Source organism: Condylura cristata, unplaced genomic scaffold (genome assembly GCF_000260355.1).
Source record: "Condylura cristata isolate star-nosed mole 26May11 unplaced genomic scaffold, ConCri1.0 scaffold00001, whole genome shotgun sequence".
Classification (NCBI taxonomy): Eukaryota; Metazoa; Chordata; class Mammalia; order Eulipotyphla; family Talpidae; genus Condylura; species Condylura cristata.
Window position 1 is genome coordinate 12,696,868 of NW_004567102.1, and position 20,719 is coordinate 12,717,586.

Below are 20,719 nucleotides of genomic sequence, written 5' to 3' on the forward strand. Positions count from 1 at the left end.
AAAAACAGTGTGGGGAGGGAAGTCCACTGGACTATGGTGATGGCACATGGGTGATTGGGTGATGGGAAGCCCACGGGGATTATAACTGAGGTGGAAAAAAGCATAAAATAATGTAAAAATAAACTATTATATTATTAAAAAAATTCATGTCTGGAATCAAATATGCACTGGCCCTTACTGTATGCTTTTGGGCAAATTACTTACTCTTCCTCAGTTTCATTTTTCCCTCCTTAATACCTAACTCATAGGATTATTGTTATGAAAATTACAGGAGATGGTCTATGAACACAACCTGCAATAAATATTTTGGGAAATCTAGAAATATTAGATATATATATATTTTTAATTCTCAGTGATCTAAATCTTATTTTTTTGCTCATCATGAAATCATTGTGGATAATTCTATCAACATTCCTATGAGCCTTCATGAATAACTTAGAGCCCAGTTACATGCCAGCTGACATACCTGTGTTCTACAGCAGCAACTATAAACCCTTGAGATGCCAGTTCCATGCCAATAGCAGAATAAATTGTCCTTCAAGACAAAAAGAGGGGGGCATTCAACCATCAATCATGATCACAATGCTTACATACAAGGCAGGGTCCAAATTAAACCTGGGAACATGGAGGCCACTCAACCCTGAGTAAAGGTTTTGGTTCCCAAAGGGGAACAGTGTTACCCCTCAAGGCATATTTAACAATATCTGGAGGCATTTTCATTTTCACCATTGGGGGAGGATGCTACTGGCATCCAGTGGGTAGAAGGATGTTGCTAAACATCCTATAATGCAAAGGACAACTCACGATTATAAAAAGTTACCCAACCTGAGGTGTCAATAGTACAACAATTGAGCTGCCCTCATGAATTACCTTTGAGAGGGCTTTAATTTTGATTCTGACACTCACCAGGTATAGAATTAGGTAATTACTGAATTTTGTCCTTACCTACAAAATAGAGCTAATAAAGTCTTTGCTTTCAGATGGTTGTAAGGTTTTGATGAGATAATTTATGTAGAAAGTCAGTGTGTCAGTGAAGAGAGGACCTACATTCTGACCACAGTTTGGAATCCTGATTCCTTCTCTTATTGAATGTCTAACCCAGGTAAGACACCTATCTTGTCTCTGTTTCGCTTCTCTGTCTATAGAAGGAGGTGGCTGTGATAAGATTGTACCTGGTGTTGTTATTGTAAGAACTGAGTAAGTTAACATATCTTTAGTGCTTATGCCTATGTTGTGTATAACAGCTGTGTCTGAAATATGATAAATACTTAACACATGTTGCTACCTAAATGTTTAGACAGGGTGATATGGTTAAGGGATCATGCAACTGCATTTATACCCCCTCCTAGGTCTTCATCCTGTACAATCTTTTCATATTATGCATTCTATATGAACTATCAATGGAGAACAAAGGAAGTAGGTAGGAACTCGGACTTTACTGTTGAAGAAGATACAGGATGTATCCAGGAAGGCAAACTGGTGTAGTTAGAGGGGTCAACAAGCCTTTTCTGTAAAAAGCCTAAGTTTTTCCAGTTTTGTGGGCTATATTATTTGACAACTTCTTTACCATTATAGCACAAATGCCACAGACTTGTAAAAAATGGGTATGGCTATGTTCCAATAAAACTTTATAGAAACTGGCAGAGGGCTGGATTTGGTCCTGGGATTCTAACGTGTCAACTACCAGTCTTAAGAAATCAAATAACTAGTTAAACTACAACTAGAATACTCAAGAGATTTTCTTATTATAGATGCTACCCAACTTCTTGCCAGGTAGAAAACACCTTTTACTATCTACAGGCCATACAAGGCTCTGAGATCAAAGCAGTGTGGGGGGGGTGAGGGCAGTTATGAAGCTGGAAGAAGAGAGTGGAGGATGTGAAGTCATAAAAATATGTCACATAGATTCCAGGCCATAAAGAGCATAACTGAGTAAGACCCCCCACCATCCAGCTTCTGCCCCTGTGGGTCTCCCACCACGTTCAAATGAAAGCCAGGTTTCCTATGGGTTACTCCCAGTGTTGGACACAGCCAAGGTGCTTATGCAGGTCCATTCTGGGAGAGGCACAATTCTTTTGACAAATGACTGTGGATTAAGCACTCCTTCCATTAGTGTGACCCATTTTTTCTCAGATCTGTGCTGAAGTCTGAGCTCTTTATACCTTCTTCCTTTTCCATCTTTTTCCCAAGTGCCCAATCTGCATCAGGGTCTCTGAAGACTTTGCATCTTTTCCTGCTCCTGTCTTTCATAAACGTCTTTCACAGCACATCCAAGATTGGCTGTCTATTTCTGGGAAGATCTAAACTAACACAGGATGATCTTGAGACTATGTTATATTGTATTGTATTGCCTTTTATTATATATTATAGGACATGTTATATTATATGCATGTTATATAATATGCATATATTATTTATTATACACAGTATAATATAGGACAATCAGAAATGCAACACACTCCCTCTTCTATAGGAAGACAGTCTTAAAGAGTTGTAAAGAGGGAATGAAATTGATGAGACTGGGCTAGAACTGATCAATATCCTTCAAAGGAGCAACATGACTCTCCAAATCTACTATTCTTTTTTTTGGAGGGAGGGAGGGAAGAGAGAAATGTTTCCAGTCACTGCTCTGTAAGGATTAAAATCATTTAATCCCTTAAATATTACCTGAATGCTCCAAGGCCATGAGAAAAAATAATAAGTGGGTATTTTTCACCAGTCCTCAGAGGGGAGTTCCAGCTTGCAGGAATGTTGGTTGAACCTAGATAACAATGTGAGATGGTAATTTGTGCTTTCTCTGATAATTTAAAATAACAAGATTTAACATAATAACTGTTAAATAATTTCAAATAAAAAATCCTGACCATGAACTTTATGCTTTTTTAGAGACTACATTCTTTAGTAAATTCACTAAAAAGTCTGTTATTGAGAAACTTAGCAACAGAGGACTTAAATCACCTGTTTTTTCATAAAACACCGTAGGAACATTATCCATTCCCACAGCCATTTTTCAACTTAAAATGAGACATTTTCCTACTTAGAGTTGTGTGCAGGAAACCTGTTTTTAGTACTATTCCCAGGTTTGGGCAAAGCTTCCACTGGAAAGGTTTGAAACCAAACTACAGCTTGGGCATATTATAGAGAGCCAGAAACTTCAAATTGGAAACTCCTCTCATTCCAACTTGGTCATGATTCAGAGAAAGGTGGAGAGTCCTGGATGTCATACTCAGCCAGGACACTGAATGTAGCTCTGTTACTTATTAACCACTGATCTTGGACAAGATAAAATAATTCTGAATTTCAGACACTTATTTTGTAAAAGAGGTAAAGCCACCCAGCTCATAGGATTCTTATGAGAATTATATGTAATTAGGCAAAATATATATGACTCCCACCTAGACACATAACAAAGGGCATTATTGTCATCATTATATCATCAATAATTTGTGTTTCCTTTTCATTTATAAAAAGGACTTTTACTTATTAAGAGTGAATGTGATGATTGCTATAGAAGTGATGGTAAGCTGTGCAACACCACAGACATCTGTAGCTATAGTATTTTCATCATTTTCTATCATAAAGTAGTTTTTAAGAAAGTTCCAAGGAGATAATTAAAACAAGTGCCAAATGCCTTAGGTGGTTTTGAAGAAAAAAATAGAAGACATTTTCTACACTAGTCTAAACGTAGTGTCTGTTCAGAGAGTAACAAAGGGAAAGTCATTATTAGTAAAATAAAGACACATGAAGTGACGAATGCACATCCAACTACTTTAGTGACAGAGGCTGATGTCTGGTGGAGTCTCCTAGTTTCTAAGCAATTAGCTTTCACTCTCTTGGTTTGGATCTGGAGTGTAACCGTGGCTTCTACTTTCTTTTTGTCTGATTACACAAAGCTCTTTAGCACAAGAGCAAAAGGATGGGTCACCTGAGTTAAGTTGCTCTGCTTCCTTCCCATATTACCTCTCCCTATAGTACACTAGAAGGAAAATGAAAGATCAGCCAGAGAGAAGTTAGTATGAGGCTAATATTTTCACTTCCATTGCCCTGGAAGCCATGGGGCAGTCATGAGGACCGGACCTATTCCATCAATGAGAACCCTTGATTCTCTAAGAGATCCTACGTCTTTCGGACATACATTGTATTTTACGAGAAGTTTAGACTGCAGAGACTCTACCTTGGCCTTCTCACTGCTTGAAACTCTTGCTGTTTTAAAATACTTCTTATAGCTTAGAACTTCTAAAGCCAGATCAATAGAAATCTTACCAAAGAAAAATTGCAAAATTTTGCCCATAAACCTCTGGATTCCAAGAAATTTACTAAGACCAAGAAAATATTCTTTGTTTGGTATCCAAACGGTGTCAGAGCGATTATCACCTTTGGCTGGATAATACAAACGTAAGAAGGTGCTCTGTAAGGAAAAAAAGTAATGTCCTTTTAGTTAGTTGGTTCATGTTCAACAGCTATTTTGCATATGGGCAGACCCAAATACCTCTCTTGCTCAGGAAAAGCTGCCATAGTGATGGCATACAGTTGAAAAGAGAGAAAACTAAAACACTAATGTGACTTCTCAGAGAAAAGAAATTGTGAACAGCCTGGTTCACGTCACTATGGAAAGGATAAAAGGGGTTTACCATGACAGCAGTGAATTAGTCACATGTGACTAGCCAAAGATTTCCTTTGAAATAAATGGCAAAATGAGTCACTCTCAGATCAGGTCAAATTCAAGTTTCAAAACCTTTTAGCAGGGTCATAGCAACAGCCACTATTAGAAAATAAAGGTAAAGAGTATTAAAACATTACCTTTTTAGTGTAGTTAGACATCAAGTCTGTACAACCGACAGAAAAGGGTCCATTCCCTCGGGGGATCTTAGTTTGGCCACAGTTTGAAGCATTCATCAGAGCCTGTACTTTATTTAACCATACTGAAACACAGGTAGATATCATCTCAGTTGTCATCTACAAAAATCGCCCTCTCCCTTCCCCCGCCCCCACTTGATTAAGCAAAAGAAGTTCCAGGTAATCAAGTCATACCCCATAGTTTTGACCACCTTCATTTCTTTACCTTCTGGTCAAATAATTATGGAGGGTCTACTGTATGCAAACTACAATGTGGGGATAAAGATTCTCTTCTCCCAAAACACACACTGACAGTCCTGAAGCCTTGACTTACTTTCTACTCCAATCTAAAATGTATTTAAATCATTTCCCAAATCTGTTTTTTTCCTAAGCATAAACTTTATCTCACATTTCTCACTGGGTATCTCCACAAATGTCCTTCCCTTCAGACCATCAAAGTCCAAATTGAAACTAAAGGAACATTTTCCAATTCCTCCTTCTGCTCCAAAAGCACAAACTGCAAGTCTAGCATCCCTGATCTCAGGCAACCCAAGTCAAAAACTTGGCAGGCCTCTATACTACCATTCTCATCAACCCTCTACCATTCTCATCAACCCTCTACTTCCAACCAAGTCGCAATTTTAAACATTTGTATTTACTTCTAATTTTCTTTCCAATACGTTCCTATCCCTCCAGTCCAACTGTCTCATTTACACTTGCCATCTCTCCTGATTATCCTAATTGCCTTGGAACTTTGCCCCTTCAATGCATCCTTCCCACAACTGCAGTGATTTAAAACACAATCTCACCAGGTGATTCTTTTTAAAATCCTTTCATGGCTTTCTGTCACCAGATGGTGTTTCTTGAAGAGGGAATGGATTGGAGTCTGTAGGTGGTACTGCAATCTACACGTCTCCCTGAGCTGCACCCCTCACCACTTGAGGCACAAATGCAGTCTCTTTGCAGTGTTCTGGGGTTAAAATGCATAAAGGTTCACAGACTCGTGAGTTACGCCCCAAGTTTCTAGACATAGTTGGAAAGGCTCTTCATGATGTAGTGGTTCACTGTCTCGTAATTTCCCTGCTTTCTCCCTTTAAGTTACCTCCTTTCCAAGTGCACCAGCATTTCCAGGCCATTCATTGGGCTGGAATGGCCTGGAAATACACTTTTCTAAATGCTACTCCTTGGGCTTGACATTCCCATAGTAAACTCCTAATTCAAGATTCAATGTCTCGATCAACGGCAACTCTTCTCTGTAGACTTTCCTGATCCCTTGACTTCTTCATTTCATCCTCAACATTAAATCAATTCCATGTGTTTCTGTAATACCCCCTACCCTATTATATTACATGTTTGCACACTGTCTCCCACACTCAGCTGTTTTTCTAGAGCCTTAGGTTTTAACACCATGGTTGCCACAGTTATTGTTCCGTACACATTTGTGAAAATTAACTAAGCTTTTTTGCTGCTAGTCTCTGTTGTCAGATACTTCATGGCATGCATTCTTCTACTCACTGGTGCTAAAACATTTTCTTGAGTGGCCAAACCCTTCTACACACCTGCCTGGTCACTGTTGGCCTACTTTCTGAGCCTCAATTCAGTTTGTATTTAATTTCAAGTAGGTGAGTCCAAATACAGTATATCCAGACTCCCAGTTTTTTAGATTCAGCCTGTCACACCTTCCCACACATTCTACTGGAATTTAGAAGGAGACTGAGCCCCTGCTGAATCCTTCATGCTTGCTACCACACTCTGTCACTTACACACCCAGAAGTGGGTTAGGTATGATGTCCATATCATCCAGAAAGGTGATCTGGAACATCACCACAAAGGTTTTGAGTCACGAGGAGCTTATTTGCATCCTTCACATTGGTGCTTTATCACCTGCCAATGATGAACTTTTCAACACCCGAGGCCCTGCTACTCAAAGACCACACCTCACCAAGATCCGGCACAACTGACATCACCCAGGAACTTGGAAATCAGGTTCTAGGGCCTTATCTCAATTCTACTGAATCATAAAATGTGTTCCTCCTAAATTTGGTGCCTGGGCTAAGGAACCAGATCACCTGGTTGGGCACAAGGGACAACAATTCATGGTCAAATGGTAGAAAACAGTTCCATGGAAGGCCGAAAGTAGAATCAACAAAACTTAATTATTGTTCGGTTAATCCTACTTTAGATTCCAGCTATACCTTTGCAAGCTGTGATACTCTGGTCTAGGCAATTTACTCATCTGCTCCTCATAGTTAAAGTAGGAATAAAAGTAATTAACCAGCCTACAGAAAGGCAAATCACAACATGAAGTGAAAATATGTCAAGTGCCTAGCGTAGAATAGGCAGACAAATGATATTATTTGTCCCCTAACTCAAATTAACTAACTCTGGCTATATAAATTCGAGTTCTTAGAGGAGTTGTAGCAGATCTAAACTAGGCTATACCATATTCCTCTTAGGCAGATGCAAAATTCAAGGCATTTCCTTGGAGATTTAAAAAAAAAAAAAAAATACCTCAATCTGACTGATAGGCTAACATTTTAGGGTCCACTTAGAATTATAAAATGGTCTTTCTGTTCCATTGAAGACTATCTACTGAGCTATGCTTCAACTGTATGTAACAGGGAGTTATCAGGTAAGTCACACCAGCCTTTCATCTGTGACCAGCAGCCTGTCTTCTGCTATACCCCTGCCACGGGCAGCCATGGTGTGACCATGTGGGGTGAATAGGGTGTGAGGCTCTGGCTCACACAGTTCATTGAAGAGCTTCAGAGAACACACAGTTGCTGGGGGCACTACCTCTGGAACTGGAAGTTCTGTTCTAGAGCTGTGGAGGTTCCAAGTCAATAGGTTCCCCCTGTGAGGTATCAATTCCACCAAGGCTCAGGGAACCTTTCTCAAAAGCCTGGGTGTGTCCTGATTCTCTAAATCCTGCTCTTCTCACTCAGAATTCAGGAGCCACAGGTCAAGCTGAGGCCATGGGTTGTCTATTCCAGGACACCTGACCACTGAAGAGGTCTCAGGAAACTTCAAGCTGAACCAAGCTTTGGCTCTAGGTGCACTGGGCCCCGTGATTGGTGGTTGCCAAAGTGGCTGCTGAAGAGTCCCCAGCCTGTAGCTTGCCTGGTTTCCCATTACTGAACATCTAGCTGGGCTCATTGGGAAGGAGGAAGCTGGGAGAAAACAGGTCAGGTTGAATGGCCACCTTTTAGGTGATACAGCTTTTTGGGTCAAAACAAATCACTTCCTATTTTTTTCCTCAACTTTGTTTTAGGAAATGCACTGGAACCTATAACATATTATTAATCTCATTATACCTTTTCGGTGGTATGTCAAGTATTCCTGATAGTCATTCCTGGGTTGGAGGTGCAGTACATACACAATAAGAACATGACATTCTTTATATGGTTTTATGTTCTCCATGAATGAATAGGGTATCTCTGGTCCATAGTTATTAATATTTATCTGCAAAAGCCACATTTTCTATGTATTCATTTAGAATAATACATATATACATATACAGCACATTGTATTAAAACTAATCATCTATTTTAATATTTTACATATTATTGGTATAATAAAATTTATTATTTAAAAATAGTCATTCCTGCCCTCCCTGGTGGCGCTAACAGATAAGGATGCAGTACTGCAAGCTGGCTGCAGCCGCTTCAGTGCAAGTTCAATCCCCAGCCCCGGAGGTGACCCACTGGCACAGCAGACCTCTGCTGACTTGCCCGCTGCTCCCCTCAGCAGTGTACTTTGTCCATCTGCCTGTTCTACTCCCCACTCTGTCTCTGGTGAATCCTCTCAATGCCCCTGCACCTCTGGCCTGCACCCCAGTTTTGTATGTATAAATAAACAAATGTTTTTAAAAATAGTCATCGATTTCTGATCCATTAGAATGATTGGGGCGTTGAGCTCAAGGCTGAGACCACAGGTCAAGAAAGCAGCGTCTCTGTCCTCAGGTTTCTGTCAGCCCAGTGACTGTCTCCCAGTGATTTTCAAACATGAAGAACTTAAATATGTTTTGGAATTTCCACTCTCTACCAATAAAAAGTAAATGAGTAAATGTCTCCTACATGATAATTTGCTCAGTATGCAAAATATTACCTGTTTTCAGTCCACAAAAAGGTAGTGGAAAGGTTACTTTACTAGACTGTAAGCACCTTGAATTTGAGTTCAAGTTCTTTGGCTTAGTCACCAGTGTCTTCCTGCCACCTCTGCTTTCTGGACATTCCTGATGAGTGGATGTGTGGGGTTATGCCATCTCCCATGTAAATGTAGATGGAAGATACAGCCCCTCTCCTACAGATGCATTCATTTCCCCTACTACAGTGTTGGATTATGAAAAGTCCATTGTAAATGCTACAGTAGGAGTTACCCATCCAGCCTGAAGAACTAGATCCAGAGGAGCTGCATCTTTCCAGATGTGCAGATCAGGGGGTACAGACAGTGTACACCATGGGGCTGCCACCTACCCTGCTCAGCGTAGAGAACAGGATGAGGGAAGTTCCTGCATCACAGTGCTCTGCAAATAGCAGAAATTCACAACTCTCCAGAAGTTGTCTCTTTTAATAAATGTCCTTCAGGAGGATTGGATGTACCTGTTCGGAAATGGCTGTCCCTCTCTGGGCTTGTCTGACTTTCCCACCACAAAGTAAGAAAGAGCAAAATGATGCATATCTCTTCTCATCTGGAGTTCCTTAGCACCTACTTGTACTTATCCCTCCCTGTCACTAAGAAAAATTGTTTCCCTTCAGACCCCTATTGGTCTATTAGACTCCACCTATTGGTCAAGATACCTCCCTATCTTCACTTTCATGGTAGCAGGTTTTGAGGGGGCCCAGCAGGGAACCTGTGTCACTGCACTGAAGAAGCAGGAGCAGGTTAGGGTGGTGAGGGAAAGAAGGGGCAGTATGAAGGGAGTTCTCCAAGGGAATGCAGCCGAGGTTCTCTTTTATTTAAAAATCTCTCATCGGGCCCTCCCTGGTGGCGCAGCAGGTTAAAGCACAGCACTGAGAATCTAAAGCCGCTTCCGCATGAGTTCGATTCCCGCCTGCCCCGGAGGTGACCACATGGCGTGGCAGACCTCTCCTGACCCGCCCGCTGCTCCCCTCAGCAGTGTACTTCGTCAATCTGCCTGTTCTGTTCCCCACTCTGTCTCTGGTGAAGCCTCTCGCCGCCCCTGAGCCTCTGGCCTGTACCCCAGTTCTGTATGCACAAATAAATAAATCTTTAAAAAAAAAAATCTCTCATCGTGGTCCTATCCTACAGTTATGGTACTGAAGAATACAGGTGCTTCCTCAGTGTCAGCTAGAATGAGAGGTAGTGAGGCCCATGGACAGAGGCGCTCCATGGGTATCTCCTTAATAGCACTTGATTAGAAGGTTACACATGCAACTTCTTTGGGGCCACCCGAAGAAGACAATGAATCAGTTGCTCAAGCCTTGGACAACACACCTCTTACCTGATGACTTCAAATGGGCGACAGGATTTAGGTCTTGCCGGTCAAAAGGATAAACCAGTGCAAGGCAGCTGCAGAGGTATAAAAGTGCATGCAGTTTGTGTGGTGCCATCTTGGAAGCTGAGAAGTTTCAGCTTAACTTTCTTCAAAGCAGATGAATAAAGAGAGAGAGAGAGAGAAACATGCAATAGAGATTACTTACAAGCTGAGGAACCAGTGAGACTAAGGTACCAGTTACATGATTTGATATATATCAATCATAGTTTGGGAAAAAGTGGACATGCATTTACTGAGTTGGGCTTTTGATATGTGCGAGGAAGGTAGCAGGATCCTTCATTATGCTTTGTTATGTGGACTGGTGTTGGGGACCAAGGCCGGCATCTGGCGTCTGTCAGCAGTCATAAAAAGGTGAAATGGAGTCCGGATAGAGAAAAACATCCGGGTTGTAAAAGGCATGTGGGAAGAACTCCCTGCCCCCACCTTTTCCTTCTCCTCTTTCTTTTCTCACGCACCTATTATCAAAACACTGCTCCATTATCAAAACACTGCTCCATTCTCGCCCATTTTTGGCCTTCGCGAGAACCATTTTATCAAGCACTGCTACTTGTCTAGTGTCCATTGGCTTTCTCCCTGCCCGACTTCTGCATCCCCCACCTCTTGTATTTTATATAAAACAGATAAAAACAAAATACACTCTCTCTTTGTTCTGATACACCCATGTGACTGTTTCTTTTTGTTCGCTGGACCTGGGGCCCTGACTCCCCGGCCTTGCAGGTTCAAGGCCCCCCGCAGACTGGGTAGAGCACAAAAATAACACTTTTAGTCTGTTGCATTAGTTTTATTTGGTCCTTAACTCTGTAACTTTGTAGTGGTATAGTCTGGTTATGAAGAAAAATATCAAAGTAGGAACAGTCACATGCTAATCATAAGCATATCCAGCACATCCATAAGCATATCCAGCACATCGCAACTCTTAAGTTTTGGTGAATGCTTCCACTATAATTATAAAATAATCATATTGTTGCAGTTGTGGTTGTTTCAACATTGCAGATCTTGTATTTTTGGTGGTCCTTATAATCCTTCTACACTGAATGCTTCCCAAAGGCAGAGGTCCAGTATGACTTGCCTAACAGAGGGCTTGGAAGACAGTTAATACTGAATAAATATTTTTAGACTCAATGAGTAACATGGGACTCATGGCAACAACACAATATATTATAATGGGGCTCTATGCTAATATCCCATTAGCAGAAAACTCTGTGCATCACGTTTTCCCTTTAAAACTTCTCTCCTCCAACTTTTGGGGTGCAAGTCATTAGCACCTCTCTCATGAACTTTGGCAATAACCTCTAACCAGTCTTGGCCAACTTACCAGCCAAAGTGACTATGACACTCCTTTTCTCAAAACTCTCAAATGACTTCAAATCTTACAGAAAAAAGTATTAGGTCTTCAGGTAACCTAAAAGCAGCCAACACGCTAAGTCTACACTTCTAAGTCTCTACAGTCTGCACTCAGTGGACTCCTAATCCTACCCTTGCATACTCACTGGAACCCCGCTGGCTTCCTTGCCATTCACCAAGCATGCCAGGCCCTCTTCCTCAGCGCTCTGTGTGACTCCTTTTCCAGAAAGGCTCCTTGCCCTGACATCCAAGAGACTGGCTCCCTCACAATTCTATTTTTGTTTCCATATTACCTTCTCACGGAGGCTTTCCTGATCAATTTAAAATTATAGTTCAGCCCCCTTCTCTACACCAATACAAGCCCTATGTCCCCCACTATTTATTTTTCTCTAGAACATTTCTCACAAACGAACACACTCTGGGCATTATTTGTTAACTGTTTATCTTCCCCAACTGGAAAGTCAGTTCTGTTTGTGAGAGAAATGTTGACAATTCCTCCACCCCCAATCCCGCCATTGTATTCTTAAGATATAGAATAGCTTGGCACTGTGGAATGAGTGAATTCAGATTCCTAGTGGTTTCTAACACACATGGTTACTAACAAAAACCAAGCCAAGTTTGATAACCCGTTGAATGTTGGTGCTCTTGATACAATGGGATAATAACTAGTTGACAGGGTGATTGTGTAAGAAAATATAAACATAGAACTATAACATAGGCAGTTAGAACTCGGGAATGTCTCTGTGCTCCCTCACATTTCCTGGCCTTCCTATGACTGGACTGGGGCCACAGGACTGATTTCTGATAAATGGACTTATAAATGGATAGGGTCTGAGACACTTAAGAGTCATTATGTCTTGTCCATCCCTTCCTTTCCCTGATGCAGTAAACTCAGAAGTCATAGGTGGTGTATCAAGACAGAGCCCTCTGAATAGAGAAGGGCTCCATGAAATATCGCCTTTTGTGAGCAGGAAATAAACCTTTGCTTTGTCAAGTCACAGAAGTTTCTGGATTAAGTTGTGGCATCATTGCAACACACAGTGGTTTAATATGACTAATCTCAGTTCTGTAGTCATGCAATCTGTGGATGTTTACTAAGCAAATACAACCCACCATCAGCTATGTCATTAGTTGTAAATACTGGAGAATTGGACATACTCTTTTAGGTTAAATAGTTTACATTGGTTTTGAAACAAGATTAGTACATAGGATACAGAAAGAAAAAACTTGCAGGAACATTGCAAAAATGATTTGGGTAGCAAATTCTTAGGGCAAAAAAGAACTCAGAGAAAAAGATTTCTGAGGAGATAGGCTGTAACAAGGTCTGCTCTGACCAGAATAATTCGCATCCAGACAAGTCACTGGGGAAATTGTAACTGGTGCTCTAGGTTTGGGTTATTTGGAGGGTGGTCAGGTTTCCATGTGTGTGTGTGTTAGTCAGAATACTATGAATAATCGCTCTAACTTATAAGTTTAGTTCATTTTTGTTTTGTTTTCGTATTATTTGAAATTCTATTGTAAATGTAATCCATGATTTTAAAAACTCAAATATGACAGGATAAAGTCAATAAAAATCTGACCTGTGTCTTCATAGATGATCACTTCTAACATATTTTTTTCCAGATGTCTTTCTCCACTTGAATACACACACAAACCTATCAGTGCAAACTACATACACATATTGTTTTTTAATTTATTTACAAAACTTCACACTATCTACCCCGTTTGGGTCTATAGTTTAATACTAAGTTATAGTATCTTTTTCATGAGTACACAGCACCATATTTGAACTTTTTGTTTTAAAATGGCATTTAGGAATTGCTCAAAAGAAGTTTCTTTACTTAATGGATAATCTTGCTAACAGTTGAAGACATATTATATGCCAAGTATTTTGCAATAGCTATCAACACATGATATCTTATGCAATCATTACAAAACAATCTGAGAGGAAGGCTTAATGATACCCATTATGTTGATATGGAAATGGGGACCCCCGGAGTTTAACAGACTTGTCCCAATGACTCAGCACGCAAGTGCTTGAGCCCAGAATGGCCAAGTCCTTGCTTGTAACCACAGTATAACAACTTCGTGTAGCATCAGTTTCTGATTAATATCACCTGATGCCACAATCTTCTAGAACAATTATTTTAATGGCATGAAGACATTTAAGAACTGTTTCTGGTAGTGAGAAAATGACAAGTTAGAAATTGTTCTGTAGAGATCAGGCTGTCTCCTTATTCTTGCTTTAAACTATAAGACCCTTGGAAACTGCAAAACATGCTATGGACTCAGAGAAACAGCTACGGTTTCCCAAATAAGGGAGAGAAAAAGCTGAGTAAAGGCAAGCTCTCTGCTCACCAGCTTCCACCACCATGCTTGGTTGTTCTGTCACAACTTGATTATTCATCAAATAACTTCATCTGCAGAAAGCATCTAAGGACATGAACAGGGGACTTTAGAAAATGTCATCCCTGCTAATGACAACCTATGCCTGATTAAGAGGCACGCCATTCAGCTCATTTGGAAGATCACTGGGGATGAAGAGGAGAAAATAGAAGTTAAAATGAAACACGTAAGATCAACAGCGATATTTAGGAGTGTAGCCCTGATCCAAAGCTTAACTTGTACCTCCCTGGTATTTGCCACATCTCCCTGTTAAGGACCTCAGGAAAAATTAGCGATGGCCAACTGCCGACAACGCATCCCCAAGTTCTCCAAACAGAACTCGGTTGATAACCCTCTTACTTGGGGCCTTCCTAAGCAAGCACTAGAAAGCTACAGCAGTCACTGCAGCACGAGTTTGATCCCCAGCCAAGGATGTGACCTACATGGCACAGCAGAGCTCTCCTGTCTCACCCACTGCTCCCCTCAGCAGTGTATTTCAATCAATCCATCAGTCTGCGCTCCCTTCTGTCTCCTCTCACCCTCCTCCCGTGCCTCTGGCCTGTACCCCAGTTCTTGTATGCATAAATAAATAAATCTTGAAACATACACACACAACTCCTCTGGGTTGGAGCAGGCAAGGCAGAATCAGAGTCAGGGGAAATGGCACAAGTGGGTCCCCTACATGACCTCATGGAAGTTGCAAAGCATTTTGGGGAACCTCTTGAAGATACTAATTGTCTGGCCCCAGCCCAGACCTGCTGACGTAGGCTCTTCAGATGGTAGGTCAGGGCATCTGTATTTGGACTTCCTTGGGATTCTGATATAGCCAATCCCAGGATTTAGTGCCTGGGTCCAGCAATCCTGAAAAAACATCTGTGCATGCCAACCGGAGCAAGATGACGCAAACCCTACAAATTTAGACACTTTTTCCATTTATCTCTGTCTCCTTGTTATTATAAAACACCTTCATAATGCCTTTGATTGTTATAAAAAGGTTTCCTTGGTTAACCCACAAGAATGTTTTGACTTAATGGTCTTGCTAAACAAAGACCTGGTCAGAAACTCTTTACGACCCCATCTGTGTTGCCCCTGCTTCTCACACACACACACACACACACACACACACACACACACACACACACACACAATCTCTCTCTCCAGCCTCAGCCTCAAGACCCAAGGTGAGTCTCTCTTGAATTTGCCCTTACTCTTTCTTGAGTATATAATATTGTCTGCAATAAAAGCCTCACTTTTTTTTAATTTTTAGTTCTGACCTTATTTTTTACTTTTTAAAAAATTGCTGTTGTAGTATCATTACTGTGCATCCTTGCCAGTGTTCTACAGAGTAAGACCCCCTTCCTGGGTGTAGTGACAGTAGCCCCATCACAGCTCCAGTCCTCCACAATAGTCCATTGTGTTCTCACATCTAACTCACCTACTCTCACTCCTGCAGGCATTTTTTCCTGCTCTGAAGTCAAGAGCCTCCAGGCCCCTCAGCACACCAGAGGCCCTATCACATCCACTACCAAAGTTTCCCTGTAACCAGGGAAGGAGAAATTCTCAGGGCCTGGCAGAGCAAGGCCACCAGAGAAGGTACTTCCCACATCAGCCAACAGAGGCTTGCCTGTACCAGACAGAGGCTGTCTCTTCTACCCTGGCAGGGTTCTCTGTCCCTTTCAGCATTTTCACACCCAAGGGCAACACTCTTTACAGAATTGCTTCACCCAGGAGACTATGAGGTGCCCCAGGGCAGGGATGGGTCTCATTTGTCTTTGATTACTGCTGCTTAACAAAGGGCCCAGCTAATTACCAGCACTAGCAAAAGATTCTTGAATGAGGATGAAGTCTGTCTTCTGAATGGTTTGGGCCAGCAACACAAGCTCAGCTCATTTAGTACCAGGTTGGGCTACTCAATACACTAACAAGGGATAATGTGGACTGCTAGGTTTAAAACCCACAGCCAATGGGATTCTGGCCTTGACACTGGTGTTGCAAAGTCCTGTAACTATGAAAACCCTTGTGCCTTGTTTCCTCACCAGCTAAATGGGGCTGAGGATGATAGCAGTACCCAATATTAAATGATAAATCTATGCAAAACAGTGTATTGGCAAATACATAAATGCAAACATGAGCAGACTCATTCTGCATTCCTAGCATCCAGTATTGGGCATAAATCTAACAGTTTGAGCCCCACTCAGTAAATTGCTAAGGTGTCATTCAAGACCTGGAGATAGGAATAGGGAGACTTTTTTCTCTGCTGATTAAAGTCACTTCTTGGTCGTCATCCCTTTTATCCATAGTTGTTCTGTTGAAAAGATCTTATGAGTTATTGAAAATTTCTTAACTTTCCCTAAGCAGTATAATTTTTATTTCTTATTTCTTGGGAGCTTTTGTGTTCACTGCTTTTTTCCTCCTATTTCATATGCCTGGAATGGTCTGGGCCACTTCTTGCCTCTCCAAACTTATTGAAAGTTCCACACACTAAGCTTCTTACTCAGGGTCTCAAGCAGACAACTTAATCTAACAGTCCTGGGTGTTCCAAGAGTTTTTGTTAATTAGCTTCCAAATAATAAATCATCAAATAAAATATCAAAGCCTCCAAAATTCACTCAAAAGGAAAGATCCACATGCTATTGGGAACAAAGTGGGACTTTTCATGTCCTCTAAATCAGGTTCTGTGGCAGTGACAACTCTGGTTCCCAGGTGCCTGCTGAGGAGAATCAGGTAGCGAGGTGTGCTCTGGGGTGCAGCTGTGCTGTGAAGAGTCTCCACATCAGGAGCTTGAATCATTCAGGGCATGGTCTGTGATAGAAGTCCTGTGTTTGAGGGAGGTATGTGGCATACCACTTCTCATATTAGAATTGAAAATAAAAATGGAACAACTATTTTCTTTGAAAATGAATTTCTCTCTGTATTTAAAAAACACTATATCAAAGTCCTCTCTCAGAGATTTAATAGTGAAACAGTCTATACACCAAGTCTTATCAAAACTAAACTGTCATTATGGCAAAAATTTAAAGAAGGAATAAAATTTTTTAAAAATAAAATCTAATTTTTTATTTATGAATACACAACTGGGGTATAGGCCAGAGGTGTGGGCAGTGAGAGGATTCACCAAAGACAGTGGGGAGCTGAAAAGGCAGATGGACAAAGAATACTGCTGAAAGGAATAGCAGGCAGGTCAGGAGAGGTCTGCTGTGCCATTTGGGTCACCTCCAAGGCCAGGGATCGAAATTGCACTGAGGTGGCTGTGGCCAGCATGCAGTGCTGCGCCCTGACCTGCTGCGCCATGAGGAAGGGCCCAAATTAAGAAGGTTTAATATGCACTGTTTAGTTTGTTTTCTACATTTTTCTAAAATCTTGGACCAAGAAGAAGTCATGACAAAACATGCTTCTGAACATGCAGATACCTTTTAACAGCCTGTTAGATAAGGTAGTTGTCTGTTGAGAAGCAGAGTAAATAGATAATACTGTAGAACTTCTGATCAGCGGTTCACAAGGCATCTGAGAAGACTTGATGATTTCTAGGACCTCAACTAGTTATTTGGTTTTGTTTGGTTTGATATATGGCAGAAAACTCTTTAGGATAAAGGAAAGAAATATTTTGACTTTCTAAACCTTGATTACTAGTCTAGTCCAAGGTATAAATAAAAAAAAAGGTGATAAGACATAAATAACCTGTTACTAAGCACCTACGATGAGCCAGGACTCTAGTTAGGCAAAAGGAGGAAGTTAGGCAGGCACATCACCTCTGTTTTATAAGTAAACACACTGTCACTTGGGAGACTGGCTGAGTGATAGGGGGATTCAGAGACTTGACCAAGAGCTCAGCCCTCTGAGGTATATTAGAAAAATACAAATTAGGAAAAAAATCCATTTTTTAAGCTTTATCTTGATGCATACAAGAGCTGGGGTATGGGACAGAGTTGTGGGGGTTGGGGGGAATGAGTAAGTATTCACCTGAGACAGAGTAGGGAGCAGAATAGGCAGAACAAGCAGACTGACTGAAATACACTGCTGAGGGGAGCAGCAGACAGGTGAGGAGAGGTTTGCTGTGCCATGTGGTTCGCCTCCCTGGCAGGGGATTGAACTGCTACAGTGGCTGCAGATAACTTCACAGTACTGTGACTTAAGCCTTGCACCACCAGGAAGGCCCATAAAAAAATAAAAAATCAAGACAAGTACTGGCATACTTGAAAATTTGGAGAAGATATCTGTAGAAAAGCATGACTTTGTTAGAATATTTCAATCAGAAATACCTGGGACTGAGTGATTTAAAGCAACAGGGACATGAGCTTTATGCTGTAGAGCCTTGTATTGTCTTTCTCATGAATGGCATGTAGAGGATGAGAACACTAGTATGTGCAGTCTACTGGTGTTTCAAAGTCTTCATCCCACTTTGGCTGAGTGCTGAGGAGGCATGAGAAGACAGGAAGTTCTTCAAATGCTATCAGAAGCCAGAGAGACTGACAGGCAGATTCAGAGCAAGTTCAATTCTGGTCAGAAGACAGAGGAAGTCCTCTGCCTGTACCCCAGTTCTGTATGAACAAATAAATAAATCTTTAAAAAAAATAAATAAAATAAAATTTCTTACTTATATGTTCCCCCAGAATCCTTAACAATATACTCCTCTGATTTCTAATCCATTTTTCTAATTTCATTTTTTATGTAAATTGTTTTCAGTGTTTTACATGATTTTATTATAAACAACCACCAATCCCCTATGGAGGTAATATACATTTTTGGTGAATGTGACCAAGTTATTCCCATTCTGTTAGGAGGAAAACAGCTCTTCTTGCTTTTCTGTACAAAGAACTACTATAACAGGTCACAAGTCACAGGGTTCCTTGAACACTGGCTCTTTTATCTACAGATAGTCATTGAGATATCTAAGAGGATGAACACGAGGCTGCTGAATATGAACACAGAGGAATTATTCATAAGATAGATTTTAGCCTCAAAGTTCTCTATCCACAGAAAAGTGCCTTTTTCTCAACCAGGGGATATGGGTTAACTAGAAATGCATTGATATTTGAGAACTTAGAACCTTGAAAAGCCTAGTATTGACTGTGGGCATTTCTCTTAGAACTGGAGATCCAAGATGAGAATACTAAAGCGTTTGACACAGCAGTCCTCATAAAGGCAAAATGTAGGACAATCAAGCATAGGCTAACATAAAAAAGTTTAACTGGCCACACAGAGCAATAACTGGTAAAGTACACTGCAAAATTTACCAAAACAACGTCAGCTATCTAGTGAGGATAGAAAAAAATAAAACCTTTGATGTTTTTGCCAAATTTCTGAAATGAACACACAAAAAATCTTATACTCTGGGAAATAAAACAATAAAATTATTCCCACTGACTAACAGCCAAGACACACATATACCCACTCAGAAACTCTATAGATGTCAAATAATAAGGGAATCGTCAATGGGGTTTTATTGTTATTAATGTAATTTAGAAACTATTTACAATGCAATTTTAATGGGAAGAAACTTATGAAATTGCAAAAATTCTTACCATAAAGACAATATCATATGAGCCCTGAAATTATGTGTTTTTCCCCCACAATAGTTCACACTTTTATAATCAACTATACTGCTTTATTAATTTTAAAAGGATATTTTAAGAGTCTATGGGCCTTCCTTGTGGTGCAGGGATTAAAGTTTCAGTGCTATCAAGCTGTCCCAGCCATTGTGGTCTGAGTTTATTAATCCCTGGCCAGGGAGACGACTGGCTTGGCACAGCAGACCTCTCCTGTCCCATCTGTTCCTCCCCTCAGCAGTGTATTTTGGTGTATTTGCCTGTTCTACTCCCCATTCTGTCTCTAGTGAACCCCCTTAACAGCCTTCCCCAAAACTCTGGCCTACACTACAGTTCTTGTATGCATAAATCAATAAAAATAAATGAATAGGGCCCTCCCTGGTGGCACAGTGGGTTAAAGTACAGCACTAAGAAGCTAAAGCCACGTCAGCATGTGTTCAATCCCCAGCCCTAGAGGTGAACCACATGGCACAGCAGACCTCTCTTGACCCACCCGCTGCTCCCCTCAGCAATGTATGATCTGCCTATTCTGCTCCCCACTCTGTTTTCTCTGGTGAATCCTCTCACTGCCCCTGCACCTCTGATCTGTACCCCACTTCTGTATGTATAAATAAATAAATCTTTAAAATAAATAAATAGAGTTTGTATGGTCATGGAAAAATGTTTATGTTCAGCATTAAGTAAAAATGTAATACAGGCCCTCCCTGGTGGCGCAGCCGGTTAAAGCACAGCACTGAGAATCTAAAGCCGCTTCCGCATGAGTTCAATTCCTGCCTGCCCGGAGGTGACCACATGGTGCGGCAGACCTCTCCTGACCCGCCCCCTGCTCCCCTCAGCAGTGTACTTCGTCGATCTGCCTGTTCTGCTCCCCACTCTGTCTCTGGTGAAGCCTCTCACCACCCCTGAGCCTCTGGCCTGTACCCCAGTTCTGTATGCACAAATAAATAAATATTTTAAAAAAATGTAATACAGAGTATTATCCATGATCAAGCTACATAAATGAGGAGGAGGAGATGACAAGAATAATGAAAAACAAAATAGATTAAAAGAACTAACATATTTATAAAGTTTGCACCTTTAAAGAGCTTTA

General features: G+C 41.0%; 2 protein-coding genes across 3 annotated transcripts in view; one reads left to right on the top strand and one right to left on the bottom strand.

Annotated features, from left to right (window-relative positions):
* Positions 1-20,719, bottom strand: part of PLA2G7 (phospholipase A2, group VII (platelet-activating factor acetylhydrolase, plasma)) — a 38,690-nt gene that overhangs the window by 8,403 nt on the left and 9,568 nt on the right. Inside the window, exons 2-7 of one of the 2 annotated variants that reach the window (XM_012726752.1) lie at positions 18,343-18,621; positions 10,301-10,440; positions 4,801-4,922; positions 4,264-4,408; positions 2,668-2,761; positions 467-535 (exon numbers count right to left, since the gene is read on the bottom strand). In XM_012726752.1, the coding sequence (XP_012582206.1) occupies positions 467-535; positions 2,668-2,761; positions 4,264-4,408; positions 4,801-4,922; positions 10,301-10,409 (539 nt within the window). In that variant the 5' untranslated portion in view covers positions 10,410-10,440; positions 18,343-18,621. The remainder of the gene's footprint in view (positions 1-466; positions 536-2,667; positions 2,762-4,263; positions 4,409-4,800; positions 4,923-10,300; positions 10,441-18,342; positions 18,622-20,719) is intronic. The other variant, XM_004674023.2, reaches the window with a different exon arrangement.
* ANKRD66 (ankyrin repeat domain 66) overlaps positions 14,379-20,719 on the top strand; it is a 34,961-nt gene continuing 28,620 nt past the window's right edge. Inside the window, exon 1 of the mRNA XM_004674024.2 lies at positions 14,379-14,496. Coding sequence (XP_004674081.1) covers positions 14,379-14,496 — 118 coding nt within the window. The remainder of the gene's footprint in view (positions 14,497-20,719) is intronic.